The sequence below is a fragment of the Elgaria multicarinata genome, chromosome 5 (genome assembly GCF_023053635.1).
Source record: "Elgaria multicarinata webbii isolate HBS135686 ecotype San Diego chromosome 5, rElgMul1.1.pri, whole genome shotgun sequence".
Lineage (NCBI taxonomy): Eukaryota > Metazoa > Chordata > Lepidosauria > Squamata > Anguidae > Elgaria > Elgaria multicarinata.
In genome coordinates this window covers 50,501-66,970 of record NC_086175.1, presented here as the reverse complement: position 1 = coordinate 66,970, position 16,470 = coordinate 50,501, and the positions used below count along the sequence as shown (strand labels likewise).

General features: G+C 46.6%; 1 protein-coding gene across 1 annotated transcript in view; it reads right to left on the bottom strand.

Moving 5' to 3' along the window:
* CXCL12 (C-X-C motif chemokine ligand 12) overlaps positions 1 to 5,600 on the bottom strand; it is a 35,968-nt gene extending 30,368 nt beyond the window's left edge. The window contains exon 1 of the mRNA XM_063127408.1: positions 5,322 to 5,600. Within this exon, the coding sequence (XP_062983478.1) occupies positions 5,322 to 5,388 (67 nt within the window). The 5' untranslated portion in view covers positions 5,389 to 5,600. The remainder of the gene's footprint in view (positions 1 to 5,321) is intronic.
* Between the last annotated feature and the right edge of the window lie 10,870 nt (positions 5,601 to 16,470).

Genomic DNA, 16,470 nt, shown 5'->3' with positions numbered 1-16,470 from the left:
CTACCTGTGAGTCAGCCAGCCAGAGACGAGTGGGGGAGAAACTAATTTAATTTGTTTTAAAGTTACCTCACAGGCCTAGGACTGGTCTACCTTGCAGAGTTGTCATGAGGGTGAGAGAGGGGAAAAAGAAATGAATTTAATTTGTTTAAAAGTTAACTCACAGGCCTAGAACCAGCTTGCTACTTTAAGACAATTACCTCACAGACTTATATCTTAGGGGGCCCGAACAATGCTGGGTAGTAACTTGGAATTTGGCACACTGATAGATCTGGCTGTACAATGTACCAGAAAAACCTAAAAACATTAAAATTTGGATTTTAAGTATTTTTAAAGAATTTAATAAAAAAATCCTGTGCCTTATACTTACAACTCCCAGCATGCCTTGGGTGGAACTCCCAAGAGTCTTCTCTTGCCACCAAACTATGACTCATGATCATGATCAGTACAAATTACTATTATTCCTTCAGGACATTCTATAAATAAAATGTCTTCAGCAGGAGATATTAAAAATGGCTTTATCCTCTATGTGACTCCATAGCATAATGCCACCAGCACCATAAAGCAATGGGATGACCATTAACCAGGTCCGTGTGCTGTTTGCTGTTAATTACATTATCTGGATCAAATAGCAGCTTTGGGGAAATATGAACCAGGAAAACAGAATGGGTGGGTGGGGGAGTTAAATTCTCCCCTGCTATAGTCCTGATCGCAGCACAATTCAAGGCACATGCAGTTTGGCTGTATCATTCTAGGTGTCTTCACTTCCTTATGTATACACTTACTGTAGTACAGATGGTTAATTTATACACAAGTTCATTTAACTAAAAAAATAAAATTAAAAGTGCCATGGTGTGTAGTCTGAGCAAAGGTATGTCAGATAAAAGGCCCAAGTCACCAGTGACCAGTGACCATCATATGTGGACGTCATATATCTTGACTTCAGCAAAGCTTTTGACAAAGTGCCCCATGACATTCTGATTAACAAACTAGCTAAAAGTGGGCTAGATGGAACAACTATTAGGTGGATTCACAGTTGGCTACGGAATCAGACTCAAAGAGTGCTTATCAACGGTACCTTCTCAAACTGGGGGGAAGTAACGAGTGGGGTACCGCAGGCCTCAGTCCTGGGCCCAGTGCTCTTCAACATTTTTATTAATGATTTGGACGAGGAGGTGCAGGGAACGCTTATCAAATTTGCAGATGACACAAAATTGGGTGGGGTAGCTAATACCCTGGAATACAGAAACAAACTTCAGGGTGATCTTGATAGGCTGGAGTGCTGGGCTGAAAACAACAGAATGCTATTTTGGGCTGCATTAATAGAAGTATAGCTTCCAAATCATGTGAGGTACTGGTTCCTCTCTATTCGGCCCTGATTAGGCCTTATCTAGAGTATTGCGTCCAGTTCTGGGCTCCACAATTCAAGAAGGACACAGACAAGCGGGAGCGTGTTCAGAGGAGGGCAACCAAGATGATCAGGGGTCTGGAAACAAAGCCCTATGAAGAGAGACTGAAAGAACTGGTCATGTTTAGCCTGGAGAAGAGAAGATTGAGGGGAGACATAATAGCGCTCTTCAAATACTTAAAAGGTTGTCACACAGAGGAGGGCGAGGATCTCGTCTCCATCTTCCCAGAGTGCAGGACACGGAATAACAAGCTCAAGTTACAGGAAGCCAGATTCCAGCTGGACATAAGGAAAAACTTCCTGACTGTTAGAGCAGTATGACAATGGAATCAGTTAATACCTAGGGAGGTTGTGGGCTCTCCCACACTAGAGGCATTCAAGAGGCACCTGGACAACCATCTGTCAGGGATGCTTTAGGGTGGATTCCTGCATTAAGCAGGGGGTTGGACTTGATGGCCTTGAGGCCCCTTCCAACTCTGTTATTCTATGATTCTATGATTCTATATGATTTATTTATTTTTATTTATTTATTTATTTATTTATTTATTTATTTATTACATTTCTATACTGCCAATAGCCAGGGCGGTTCACAATATATGATATTCACATGTAGCATTGCTTGGGATATTTTGAAAACATATTTTTAGGTTTGCATCTCTGTTAGCTGGGAGAAAGGGTGTTGTGTGTCCTGATTGTTTTTGAATTAGCAGGGGGTTGGACTTAATGGCCTAATAGGACCCTTCCAGCTCTACTATTCTGTGATTCTATGAAGTTTAGATGGCTGCTCGGGCCAAGGCATTTCAGGTAAAACAAAAAATGTGATTTATCACGAAGCTCTAACTTAAAATACAGTTCTTATTAACACAATTTTCCATTGATTCTAACAAAAAAAAACTAACTAACAACCAAACTAAAAAAACCAACCAACCTAAAGATACATAAGTTGTATAGAAATCATTTATTTATGAAATAAATGTTATACACAGTATTCACTGACCCAAGCAATGCTGGACATTTCAGCTAGTGAATAAATTAATAAGGCATGTACTAAGAAGAATTTACAGCAAATGCTGTGCAATGACTCAAGGTGCTTCCAGTCTAAGGCCTTAGCTAGACCTAAGGTTTATCCCAGGATCATCCCGGGGTCATCACTGGTTGATCCCAGGATCCCCTGTGTGTCATTTAGATGCGAAGGGATGACCCCGGGAGGATCCCGGGATAAACATTAGGTCCAGCTAAAGCCTAAGAGCTCCTAGCCAAAAGGCATTGTGAACCTAATGCTCCTTTGGTAAGGAAAAAGATAGACACACAAGAGGCTTCAAATGGAAAAGGTTGACATCTGGGGGGAATCCGCACGTCGTTCCGAGATCGCTTCTAAGCAACCCCAGTGCGGCGTGAAAGCGATCGTGTAACTGGCCTTCGGAAGAGCTGACGAAGAGACGTCCTTTCCGCCGCCACCGCCGCCACCCGCAGACCTCCTCGCCAACCGGCGAGGAGAGCTCGGCTGAAGAAGGCAGGGTTGAGAGCGGAAGAAGCTCTCCACCCCGCCTTCTTCCCCCGAGCTCTCCGTCCCAGCCGGCGATGAGGTCTGCGGGTGGCGGCGGCGGCGGCAGCGGGAAGGACGTCTCTTCATCGGCTCTTCCAAAGGCCAGTTACGCAATCGCTTTCACGCCGCACTGGGGTCGCTTAGAAGCGATCTCGGAATGACATGCGGATTCCCCCCTGGACCCACCCTAAAATGCCATGTTTGAGGCAGTGTGATTACAGGATAAAACTCATCTCGTACTCTTGAAATCAGTGGGAAGTACTTCTGAGCAAATATTGACTGAATTAGCTTGTGTGTCTCAAAACTGAATGTACTTCCCCACAATTAGCAGGGTGAATGGTTGTTGCACTTGATGCAGGCCAGCCAACTAACAAGCAGTTTTGTTAGATGAAGGCTGAAAATGAGGACAACATGTTTGGACCCCTGAAACATTCCATGAATGAGGCAGGGGCAATAAAAGTCTTGTTTAGAAGCACTCCAATTGTCTCCTTGAGCAAAAGAAAAAGTGCTTCATACAATGGTACCCTTAGCTTAACTAACAGAGAGGAAAGAGAAACTTTCAAGTAGCCTGAGCCTGCACCCAGTAATCTTGTCTAGATGTCCGATCCCTGTAGAGGATCGTACCTGTTCAATGCTTGAGATTGGTTCGCAGTGGAGGCAGCAAAGTTTCCTGGGATGATTTTGGAGAACGCTTCCCACTTTCCCTCCCTCCCCAAGCTCCCACCCCCAAGCCTCAGAGAGACCCTGGCCGAATTCTGGAGAAACCCTCCGCTTTGAAATGGGCACAGAGGAAGCCATTCAGCATAAGCTTCTGTGCTCCAAAATAGAAAGAGCCCAGACACGATGGCTTCATTCGTTCTCTGGTAGATGAAGGGAATTGGCACCAGTAGGAAGGTAAAAGAAAGAGACCCTTGCTCACACAACCCAGAAAATTTGTTAGTTCTGATATCAGGACACACAACAAACGCTGAGGCTTTTTAATCAAGCGAACTGTGTAAGCAGTTTTGCAGCTTGTCCTTTCTTTTTTCTTATTACAGCTCCTGAGGAAGGATTCCTCTGAATCTGAAACAGCTAGCATTTTCATATCATTACAAAAATAAAAAGTTCATTGTTCATCTATACACAGCACCAGAGCTTGTCTCTCTTTCCTCTACCTTCATTCGTTCTCAACAGAAGCATGCGAGGAGGAAACTCTCCCAACAGTGGAGAACGCAGAAGTCAGAGCTCACTCCTTTCTGGAGAAAATCCAGATAGGGAGGCCACTTTACTAGACCGCAAAGCACAAGCATTGAAAAGTTGCACTGCCTTTGGGAAACCTCTATTTATTTCTGAGGACTTTATTCAAAATGCTGGGTTGTTATGGTACATTCGTTTCCAGCAACTTTTCAGCAGAATCGCCTCTCAGTTTTCTTTGGAACTAGTCAGAATCATTCTCACTTCCTGATTCAGGCCTGATAAACCACCAGTAGAATCTTTGGGAAAGGGTGATAAAATGTGTTAAAGCTAGGGTAACCAAATGGACCCATCAGGCTTTGGAAATAAGAATACAGAGAAAGCCCATATCTGACGACAGCAACTTCTCTTGGCGCTGGGAAATTTATGGGGAGGGATGCCTCCCTGTCTGCTAATGGGTGGATACAGTACTGTGTACTTTGCATGGGCAGATAAATAGTATTTGACACATCATCACGTATTTCCCATTTTTTCTGCTTTCTGGTAAAATCCGAAGCAATTCCAGCTGCCACTACTGCTGTTTCTTTCTGAGCAGAAATTTGCTTAGATTTTCATTGCACCTTTGTGATCCCCTCCTTTCGCATCACACCCCCCCCCCCAAGTAAGGGGTTTCACTCGTAAATAAAAGTTGGAAGCACTCCCCCCAAAGTGCAATCCCGGTGCTTGGGAATTCAGAGTCTTTGACCCCACCTGACCCGACCATAGTTAGAGGAGAGATGTGGGGGAGGGGGAACAACAAGCATCGATGTCTGTGCTCCCTCGCTGCCTTTCTGTCATTCTGAAGAATATAACCCTTAGTTTGATTCATAATTATGCCCTGCAAAGTCTCATTAACACCTGCAAAGATGCAGCTCCCCCAGAAAAGACCCGACAGCTGCTAGAGCCCCATTCTGCTGGCCTAGATGTCTGTTGCCCTGCCGGCTCCATCATATTTCCATTTGCATTCTCCGCAGGCATCCTTTTTCTGGGCCCCTCTGGCATTCGCTGGCCGCTTCTTTGGACTGTGGACGCCCTTGGAACTGGCCTGCCTGGTGCAGCGCAGGAGTTCAAGAGCAAGATCTCCCCTCTTGCAATCCACAGTTGCCATTGTCTCTCAGAATGGAGGGGAAGGAGGAAAGTGAGCCCTCCTGGACTTACCTTTGGTAGTACGAAAGGCTCCGAGTAGCAGCAGGAGGGAGAGGAGGGTGAGCATTTTGCTGTCCATGGCGAACACTGAACACAGAGCTGAGTTGCCGCCGCCGCTGCTGTTCTTGCTGATTTACGCGTCTGTCTGTTTGGGTCTTGCCTTTCTCCCTCCCTTCTATAGAGCTAGCAGGGCCAGAGAGGGGAAGGGGAGGGAGTTTACTGCAGAGTGGGGGGAGGAAAAGGAGGAAAGGGGACAGCTTGCTCTGACTGATTGCCTGTGGCATGTTATTATATCCGTCCTTCCTCTGAACAGGGCTGGAAAGTAGCCACACACAAAAACCCTCCCTCCCAACAGCATTGGATGAGGAACCAGGCAGTGGCTGGATTCAGTTGTGTTGTGCACATCCGAGATGCCCAGTACTCTTCTCCCATAAAGTGTCTTCTTCTTCCATTCTTGAAAGTTGGCTTTGGACATTGTTGTTGATACTGCTGCCAAGAAAACTAGCCGGAGGGCGGGGCACTTCCCAAGACTAAGAGGCAGGGGTGCTTCCAGATGAGGCCAGATGAGGCCTGCCTCGTTCACAGGATCTTATCAGAGAAGGGGTGTCCAGGTGTCCCCCTGTGTTTCACCATGTCTTCCATCCTTTTTGCTTACCACAGAAAATCTGTTCATGGGAAACACAGGGAACAGCTGCTCAATACTTTCTGATTGGGACCCGTTGGTTTGGCATAATACCAGATGTTTCCTTTTAAACCACAACAAATGCCCAGTGGAAACAACAGCAGCTATCATAAGTCCCATAGAAAATAATGTGAGTTGAGAATTTCTGTTGGCATAAAATGAACTACTGGTAGAGCAAAGAATGGATGCTGAAAGGAAATGGAATGGGCCAATTTTAATGTTGATGTTTGCTTTAATATGATTTTAAGATTTTCTGGTCATAGGGACAGAAATGGTACATCTTGATCTTTTTGCTTTCTTATTCTAAATGTTAAATTTGATCTTAAAGACAACTGAGATGTCTCTTAAATAAATAAATAAAACAGATTAACCATACTGACAAGGAGAGAAGATGTGGAATATCAATGGCAGACCATAAATGATTGGAAAGACAGAGTCTGGGACAGGAATGGGCCTGAGATGACAGGCCTGAGACCGGAATGATGTCCACTGGGGCTGTCATACAGGGATGTGACTGGAATGGTGGTCCCTAAGGTTAGAATGATGGGTCTAAGACTGGAATTCAATGAACAAAAAACCTACGGTTTATAAAACAACGTTAAGGCCCTACTCTTTCCCACCAAGCACCAAAAAGCGGGGAAATTGGGAGTTAAGGCTCGCCAGCCTTAACGCCACATCCTCCCTAAGGAGGCAGAAAGTACCAGTGAAATTCTCATTCTGCCAAAGCAGATAAACCATGAGGACAGGATGGAGAATAGGATATGCAGAGGTGACTGTGGGGTTGTGGAAAACTGATGACGAACAACTTAGAGCCACCTACTTCTTTTTTTGTTTAGAGCAGCCCTTCCCCAACCTGGTGCCCTCCAAAGGTGTTGGACTGCAATGATCTATCATTGCAAGTCAGTATGTCCCATGGTCAGGAATGCTGGGACAGCAGGATGGGGAACGTAGGGGGGCGCCTCCAGGCAAGCCCACCCCCACCCCACCCCGCTTACCTGCTCTGTCATCGTTGGGCCCGGGCTTGAACTGAGCGCCCTGGTGCACCTGGAAGCAAGGCCACACTTGCAGCCTTGCTTCTGGGTGGACCCAGGGGCTCAATTCAAGTCAGGGCCAGCCGATGACAGAGCAGGTAAGAACACACACCCCACACACACCTGGCCCCTTACCTGGACCTGCTGCCACCGCTGCACAAAGTGTGGCAGCTCCAGCCAACGCCCCTCCTGCCTGGCCCCTTACCTGGAGCTGCCACTGCACAAACTGTTGCGGTGGCAGCTCCAGGCAAGCCCACCCCAGCCCACCCCACTTACCTTCTCCGTCATGGCCTGACCCGTGCTTGAATCAAGCCTCTGAGTCCAACCAGAAGCAAGGCTGCAGGTGCGGACTTGCTTCCGGGTGGACCAGGGCACTCGATTCAAGCTGGGGCCCAGCGACAACGGAGCAGGTAAGTGGGGTGGGCTGGGGTGGGGGCTTGCCTGGAGCCGTTGCTGCAGTTTGCACAGCAGTGGCAGCGGGTCCAGGTAAGGGCCCAGGCAGGAGGGGGGTGCTTACCTGCTCCATCGTCCCCGGGCCCAGGCTTGAATTGAGTTTCCTGATGGACCAGGGTGCTCAGTTCAAGCCCGGGCCCAGTGACGATGGAACACGTAAGTGGGTTGGGGCTTACCTGGCAGCAGGGCCAGGCAGGAGGGGGTGGGGTTTCTTACCTGCTCCATCGTCGCAGTCCAACACCTTTGGAGGGCACCAGGTTGGGGAAGGGCTGCTCTAAACAAAAAAAGAAGTAGGTGGCTCTAAGTTGTTCGTCATCAGTTTTCCACAACCCCACAGTCACCTCTGCATATCCTATTCTCCATCCTGTCCTCATGGTTTATCTGCTTTGGCAGAATGAGAATTTCACTGGTACTTTCTGCCTCCTTAGGGAGGATGTGGCGTTAAGGCTGGCGAGCCTTAACTCCCAATTTCCCCGCTTTTTGGTGCTTGGTGGGAAAGAGTAGGGCTGTTTTATAAACCGTAGGTTTTTTGTTCATTGAATTTCATGGCTTTTTGTAAAGGATGACAAAAGCCCTGCCCTCTTTTAAATGTGGTCACTGTAGTATGGCTCCTGCAGCTTTCACCAGGAGCCCTGTACTCTTTTGCATATGGGCTCCCTAGCCACATGGAAAGGAAAACAGGGCTCCTGTATTTTTAATAGTTGCATAGAAAAGGGAATTTCAGCAGGTGTCATTTGTATGCATGTAGCACCTGGTGAAATTCTCTCTTCATCACAACATTTAAAGTCGCAGGAGCCTTGCCTCTTTTGTATCTGGTCAAGATGGCAGGGTTCCTGCAGCTTTAACTGTTGTGACGAAGAGGGAATTTCACCAGGTTCTCCATATATACAAATGATATCTGCTGAAATTTATATTTATAAATATAACTGTAAAAAAATTATATTTTTTACTTAATTAACATTAAAGAGTGCATTCTTTAATGTTAATTAAGTAAAAAATATATTTTTCTCCTGCACCTTTAACTGGTGTGATGAAGAGGGAACTTCACCAGGTTCCCCTCTGCTGAAATTCCCTTTTCTATGCAACTGTTAAAGATACAGGAGCCCTGTGCTCCTTTTCATATGGTCACAGGGGCAGGGGGCTGGTGACTCCAATGTCGGTGGGGCTATGAATCTCTGGGTACATAAATCCTACAATCCTATGCAAGGTTAGACATAAAATCCTACAATTCTATGCAAATACCCACGGATTCATAGACCCACTGACATCAGAGTCACCAGCCCCACCTTGTGACCATATGCAAAGGAGTACAGGGCTCCTGCCTCTTTTACAGTTGCATAGAAAAGGGAACTTCAGCAGGTGTCATTTGTATGCATGTAGCACCTGGTGAAATTCTCTCTTCATCACAACATTTAAAGTCGTAGGAGCCTTGCCTCTTTTGTATCTGGTCAAGATGGCAGGGTTCCTGCAGCTTTAACTGTTGTGATGAAGAGGGAATTTCACCAGGTTCTCCATATATACAAATGACACCTGCTGAAATCCCCTTTTCTAGGCAACTGTTAAAAATGCAGGAGCCCTGTTTTCCTTTCCATGTGGCTAGGGAGACCATATGCAAAAGAGTACAAGGCTCCTGTATCTTTAATAGTAGCATAGAAAAGGGAATTTCAGCAGAGGGTAACCTGGTGAAGTTCCCTTTTCATCACACCAGTTAAAGGTGCAGGAGAAAAATATATTTTTTACTTAATTAACATTAAAGAATGCACAATTCTTTAATGTTAATTAAGTAAAAAATATAAATTTTTTACAGTTATATTTATAAATGTAAATTTCAGCAGATATCATTTGTATATATGGAGGACCTGGTGAAATTCCCTCTTCGTCACAACAGTGAAAGCTGCAGGAGCCTTGCCCTCTTTTAAATGGAGTCACTCTAGTACAGCTCCTGTAGCTTTCACTGCTGTGATGAAGAGGGAATTTCACCAGGTGCTGCGTGAATACAAGTGACACCTGCTGAAATTCCCTTTTCTATGCAACTGTAAAAAATGCAGGAGCCCTGTACTCCTTTGCATATGGTCACATGGTGGGCCTGGTGACTCTGATGTCAGTGGGTCTTGAATCCGTGGGTATATGCATAGTAGGGGTGTGCACGGACCCCCCGCTCCGCTTCACTTGCAGATCCGCCATTTTTCGGAGCGGGTCGCTCCGCCCCGCCCCCGCTCCGCCCACTTCCGCTCCGCTCCGCTCGGAGCTCCGGATCCGGATCCGGAGCTCCATTTTTGCCCCCCCATAGGCTTGCATTGAAAGCTAAAAAAGTAAACAACTTTTTTTCCGTTGAAGTTAGAAACCTCACGTTTGGCACCATGACACCTCATGGGCGTATACACACACACGCCAAGTTTCAAGGCAATCCCATCATCCCCTGATTTTTGGCGAATTTTTGAAAATCGGGCACCCCATTCACACCCCTTGGGATAGCTCCGTCAATTTGCATGTTAGAAACCTCAAACTCGGCACCAGGGCAGCTTATCCATGTGTCCACATGCACGCCAAGTTGCAAGCAAATCCCATCATCCCCTGATTTTTGGCGCGGCTCTACCCTCTAACGCACCTCCCATAACCCTAATTCACACCCCTTTAGATAGCTCCGTCAATTTGCACGTTAGAAACCTCAAACTCAGCACCATGATAGCTTATCCACGTGTCCACATGCACGCCAAGTTTCAAGGCAATCCCATCATCCCCTGATTTTTGGGGAATTTATGAAAATCGGGCACCCCATTCACACCCCTTGGGATAGCTCCGTCAATTTGCATGTTAGAAACCTCAAACTCGGCACCATGAGAGCTTATCCATGTGTCCACATGCACGCCAAGTTGCAAGCAAATCCCATCATCCCCTGATTTTTGGCATGGCTTAACTCACCCCAAATTGTCCCATTCTACAACTACGTCAATTTGCACGTTAGAAACCTCAAACTCAGCACCATGATAGCTTATCCACGTGTCCACATGCACGCCAAGTTTCAAGGCAATCCCATCATCCCCTGATTTTTGGGGAATTTATGAAAATCGGGCACCCCATTCACACCCCTTGGGATAGCTCCGTCAATTTGCATGTTAGAAACCTCAAACTCGGCACCATGAGAGCTTATCCATGTGTCCACATGCACGCCAAGTTGCAAGCAAATCCCATCATCCCCTGATTTTTGGCGCGGCTTAAACTTTTTAACTCACCCCAAATCAAGTCCCATTCTACAACTACGTCAATTTGCATGTTAGAAACCTATCCTTTGGTCCCATGACAGCTTACCCATGTGTCCCCATGGACACCAAGTTTCAAGGCAATCCCATCATCCCCTGATGTTAGGGGAACTTTTGAAATTTGAACACTCCAGTACGTCAGGGATTTAAAGTTGCAATTGCAGACAGCTCAATGGGGCCAGTTCCAAGGCAATCCCAACATGCCACGAGATAACCCTAAATCTTCTGGCACATTTGAAAAAGGGATTATTGAATTTGATAAAGTCTAAGTGAGCGCAGGAAGGACTTCTCCCCTTAGTCAAAGCAAGACACATACACCATCGCTGCAAGGCGGGAAGGGGAGAAGGGAGGGAAAGCAGGCAGGCAGCATGCATTGTAGTGCCGCAAGGATGGCTTGAGCACTAACGCATAGCAAACCAACCCATAAGTGGGCGCAAAGTGAGGCAAAGATGGCTGGTTGTTTCTTTCTAAGCCAGCAGTTATGCCTTGAGGGGCACAGAGGAGGACGATTGGGAGCAAACCAGGCACCAGGCGGGCAGAGAGGCAGGCAGAGTAGGCGAGGAGTCAGTCCTGGCAGATGCCCCACCACAGCAGCACCCCGGGGGAGGCGGGCAGGCAGGCAGGCAGGCTGCGGGCATTTCTGGGGGCACAAGGAAGTGATGGCTGGTTTCTAAGCCAGCATTGCAGTTAGTCACGCATTGCAAACGCAAACCATCCCAGCGAGTCGGTCACCGAGGAGGACAGGCTAGCAGAGGGGCAGGCAGAGTGACATGTCATAGATCTAGTATTGGGGAGGAGTCAGTCCCGGCAGATGCCCCAACACAGTAGCACCCTGGGTGGGCATTGGAAAACGCCATCTTGTGGGTCAATACTTCCCCCACCCCATGTCCTGCAGGGTTGCCTGCCTAACCCTTGTGGGGATGGGAGATGGAGAGCTTAGAGTGGCAGTGCCAGCAGCAGCCTTCGGCTTTCCCCTGGAACCAGTCGCCTTGCCCGCCTCTTTCCCCAGCAAGATCGCCTGGTGCTGCCTATGAAGATGCATCTTCATGCTGCTGGTTCCATAATGCCCTGTCGATGAACCCCTGCTTAGGCTGAGTTTGCAGTGGCGACAGACAGCAAAGCGGGGATCCACTCCCAACTCAAAGTGGTCCCACACGATGCTTGTCTTTCGTTTCCGTGGTGACACCACCAATTGTCCGCCTGAGCTCTCTGGTGTTGCCACAGAAACAGGGGTGTGGGATGAGACTGGGGAGAGAGCCTCGGCCTGCTGCTGCTCCTCCTCAGCCCCCACATCCTGGAGGCCCACCGCCTCCTCCTCCTCCCCCCCCTCCACTGTGCTGAGGACCTCATCTAGGTCCATCAGCGGGCTCGTGGGCTGAAAGGAGAATGAAGGAGTTGGGGATACTCCTCCTCCTCTAATGGCACTGCTGCCACGTGCCTCTTGCAAACGGGCACTTTTCCCATTCCCACCCTCAAAAAGAGAACGCCGGGCACAAGTTGCAGAAGAGAGTGGCTCTGCCTGCTGCTTGTCCTGCTTCTGTTTTGGAGCAGTCAGCCAAGGAGTTGCCCGTTTGAGTTTCACAGGAGGAGAGGAAGCCCTGCTGGCAGACTGAGCCTTGCTGCTTTCAGCACGCCTGCTTCCTCTTTTCATGATGACTAACAAAATATTAATACTACTAATACTATGTATAAGGTACTACTAAGAATATGTATAAGAAGAATATAATATGTTTAAATGTAGGGAAATGGGACAAGAACAATAAAATATACTACTACTAATATGTATGAGAATATACTAATATATATATATATATACTACTAAGAATATCTACAAGAATATAATAATATGTTTTAGAATATTACTAATAAATGTAGGGAAATGGGACAAGAAATGGGACAACCACTACTATAAGAAGAACAAAATATGAATACTACTACTAATATGTATGAGAATGTATACTAATAGACTACTAAGACTATGTCAAAGAATATAATAATAATATGTTTAAGAATAGGGAAATGGTGTGCGTATGCTTTCCCCAAAATGCTCAATCTGTGGCTGCCTGTTGAACTTGACAAAAGCAGCCCACTCCGTCGAAGTTACACAGAGAAGAAAAAGAGAATCCAATTTTTTTGGTATATTTGGTATATAGAAGATAGAAGGAAACACAATCAGGATTTAAGAGAGGGGAGGGGGAAAAAGAACCAACCACTACTATAAGAAGAACAAAATATGAATACTAATATAATATGTATGAGAATATATACTAATGGACTATGTGAAAGAATATAATAAAATATGTTTAAGAATATAAATGTAGGGAAATGGGACAAAAAGTGTGTGTATGCTTTCAAAAGAAAGCTTTCACAAAAGCAGAACAGTCAGGCTTTAATACAGGGAAGGGGGGGGCAACCAACCCAACCACACACTCCAAAATTCAAAAATAAAGTTTATATTAAATCAAAGTAAGGGGAAAACACAGGGCAAACTAAGCTACAAGTCAGAAAGAAGCAAACAAACACACACACGCGCCAAACTAAACCTATCCTAATCTATCTCCAAAGTCCAAAGCAGGAGCACTAACTAACTAAGTGTTCCCTCCACGAACGCCAACCCACAAAGAGACACAAAAGAGAAAGTTCTCAGGGTGGGTCTGCCTTAGTCCCCCCTCCAACGCTGGGATTGGAGGAGGATGCTTTCTGAGGAGATCAATTCTCATCAGGATTGGGAGTTGAATGTGCCTGTCATCGCTTCCAAATAAATAAATAAATAAATAAAAAAAACCCAAACCCCGATTTTTAAAAAAATATTGCACGTGAACCACAGCACGCAGAAAGTTGAGAGTGGTCTCAAAATGACCCCCATCCACGACTCTCTGTGCACAAGAATTTTCAGAACGATAGCTTAAACCACCACCCCCCCCAGTTATCCCCGATTCTTTCCCTCAATGCAATCCTATGGGCGAAAAGCCGAAACGCAGTTTGAGCCCCGCGGTTGACCCGATTTTTAAAAAAATATTGCACGTGAACCACAGCACGCAGAAAGTTGAGAGTGGTCTCAAAATGACCCCCATCCACGACTCTCTGTGCACAAGAATTTTCAGAACGATAGCTTAAACCCCCCCCCCAGTTATCCCCGATTCTTTCCCTCAATGCAATCCTATGGGCGAAAAGCCGAAACGCAGTTTGAGCCGCGCGGTTGACCCGATTTTTAAAAAAATATTGCACGTGAACCACAGCACGCAGAGAGGTGAGAGTGGTCTCAAAATGACCCCCATCCACGACTCTCTGTGCACAAGAATTTCCAGAACGATAGCTTCAAAAACAACGTAGTTATGCGCGATTATTTGCCGCAATGCAATCCTATGGCGAAATGTTTTCAAGATGGCGACCGGAGCGCTCCGCCTGAACTCGGAGCTCCGAAAAATGGTCGCTTCTCTTCGCCTTGCTTCTAGGGGGTCCGCGGTCCGCTCCTACTCCGCCTCTGGGTAAGGCGGAGCAGGCCAATCCGCTACTGCTTCTACGCTCCTAATCTTGCATAGGATTGTAGGATTTACGTACCCATGGATTCATTCAGCTTGCACTGTTGTGATGAAAAGGGAATTTCACCAGGTGTCATTTGTATATATGGAGAACCTGGTGAAATTCCCTCTTCGTCACAACAGTTAAAGCTGCAGGAACCCTGCCATCTTGACCAGATACAAAAGAGGCAAGGCTCCTGCGACTTTAAATGTTGTGATGAAGAGAGAATTTCACCAGGTGCTACATGAATACAAATGACACCTGCTGAAATTCCCTTTTTTATGCAACTATTAAAGATACAGGAGCCCTGTACTCTTTTGCATATGGTCTCCCTAGCCACATGGAAAGGAAAACAGGGCTCCTGCATTTTTAACAGTTGCCTAGAAAAGGGGATTTCAGCAGGCGTCATTTGTATATATGGAGAACCTGGTGAAATTCCCTCTTCGTCACAACAGTTAAAGCTGCAGGAACCCTGCCATCTTGACCAGATACAAAAGAGGCAAGGCTCCTGCGACTTTAAATGTTGTGATGAAGAGAGAATTTCACCAGGTGCTACATGAATACAAATGACACCTGCTGAAATTCCCTTTTTTATGCAACTATTAAAGATACAGGAGCCCTGTACTCTTTTGCATATGGTCTCCCTAGCCACATGGAAAGGAAAACAGGGCTCCTGCATTTTTAACAGTTGCCTAGAAAAGGGGATTTCAGCAGGCGTCATTTGTATATATGGAGAACCTGGTGAAATTCCCTCTTCGTCACAACAGTTAAAGCTGCAGGAACCCTGCCATCTTGACCAGATACAAAAGAGGCAAGGCTCCTGCGACTTTAAATGTTGTGATGAAGAGAGAATTTCACCAGGTGCTACATGAATACAAATGACACCTGCTGAAATTCCCTTTTTTATGCAACTATTAAAGATACAGGAGCCCTGTACTCTTTTGCATATGGTCTCCCTAGCCACATGGAAAGGAAAACAGGGTTCCTGCATTTTTAACAGTTGCCTAGAAAAGGGGATTTCAGCAGGTGTCATTTGTATATATGGAGAACCTGGTGAAATTCCCTCTTCGTCACAACAGTTAAAGCTGCAGGAACCCTGCCATCTTGACCAGATACAAAAGAGGCAAGGCTCCTGTGACTTTAAATGTTGTGATGAAGAGGGAATTTCACCAGGTGCTACATGCATACAAATGACACCTGCTGAAATTCCCTTTTTTATGCAACTATTAAAGATACAGGAGCCCTGTACTCTTTTGCATATGGCCTCCCTAGCCACATGGAAAGGAAAAGAGGGCTCCTGCATTTTTAACAGTTGCCTAGAAAAGGGAATTTCAGCAGGTGTCATTTGTATATATGGAGAACCTGGTGAAATTCCCTCTTCGTCACAACAGTTAAAGCTACAGGAACCCTGCCATCTTGACCAGATACAAAAGAGGCAAGGCTCCTGTGATTTTAAACGTTGTGATGAAGAGGGAACTTCAGCAGGTGCTACATGCATACAAATGACACCTGCTGAAATTCCCTTTTCTATGCAACTATTAAAGATACAGGGAACCCCCCCACCCTGGGGGGGGCCACCCTGGCCCCGCCGCCGGCGCCGCAGGATCTACGGCAGCTGTGGCGGGGCCAGGAAGCGAAGCTACCCCACCCCACCCCACCCCACCCCACCGGCGCCACACACCAGCACTCACCATCTTCCTCCTTCCAGGTCTGTCTGGAAATGGAATTCCCTGCTGTAAACAGAGGTGACGCCATGCTCCTCCAGCCCCCCAACTCGCTTCTCCTCCACCTCAGGGCAAGGCAGATCAGGCCAATTTGCTGTTGCTTCTCTGGTCCGAGGAGAAGTGGATCACACCCCTAAGGTTTACAACAGGTGTTAGATGGGGTTGCACTCCTCCTAAAAGATCAAGTCTGCAGTCCGGGAGTCCTCCTGAACTCAGAGCTAACTGGGGAAGCCCAGATGGCTGAAGTATCCAGGAGTGCATTTACCAGCTTATGCTGGTATGCCCAATCTGGAGAGGATGCAGTTATCCACACGCTAGTCACATCCAGGCTGACGACTGTAACGCAATGTACATGCTGCTGCCTTTGAAGATGGTTCAGAAACTTCAGCTGGTACAGAATATGGCTGCTTGAGTACAGGCAAGGCGTTTTGATCAGATAATGCCTATATTGTAGGCATGTGCTCCGCTCCAATTAGGAGCGGAGAAGCA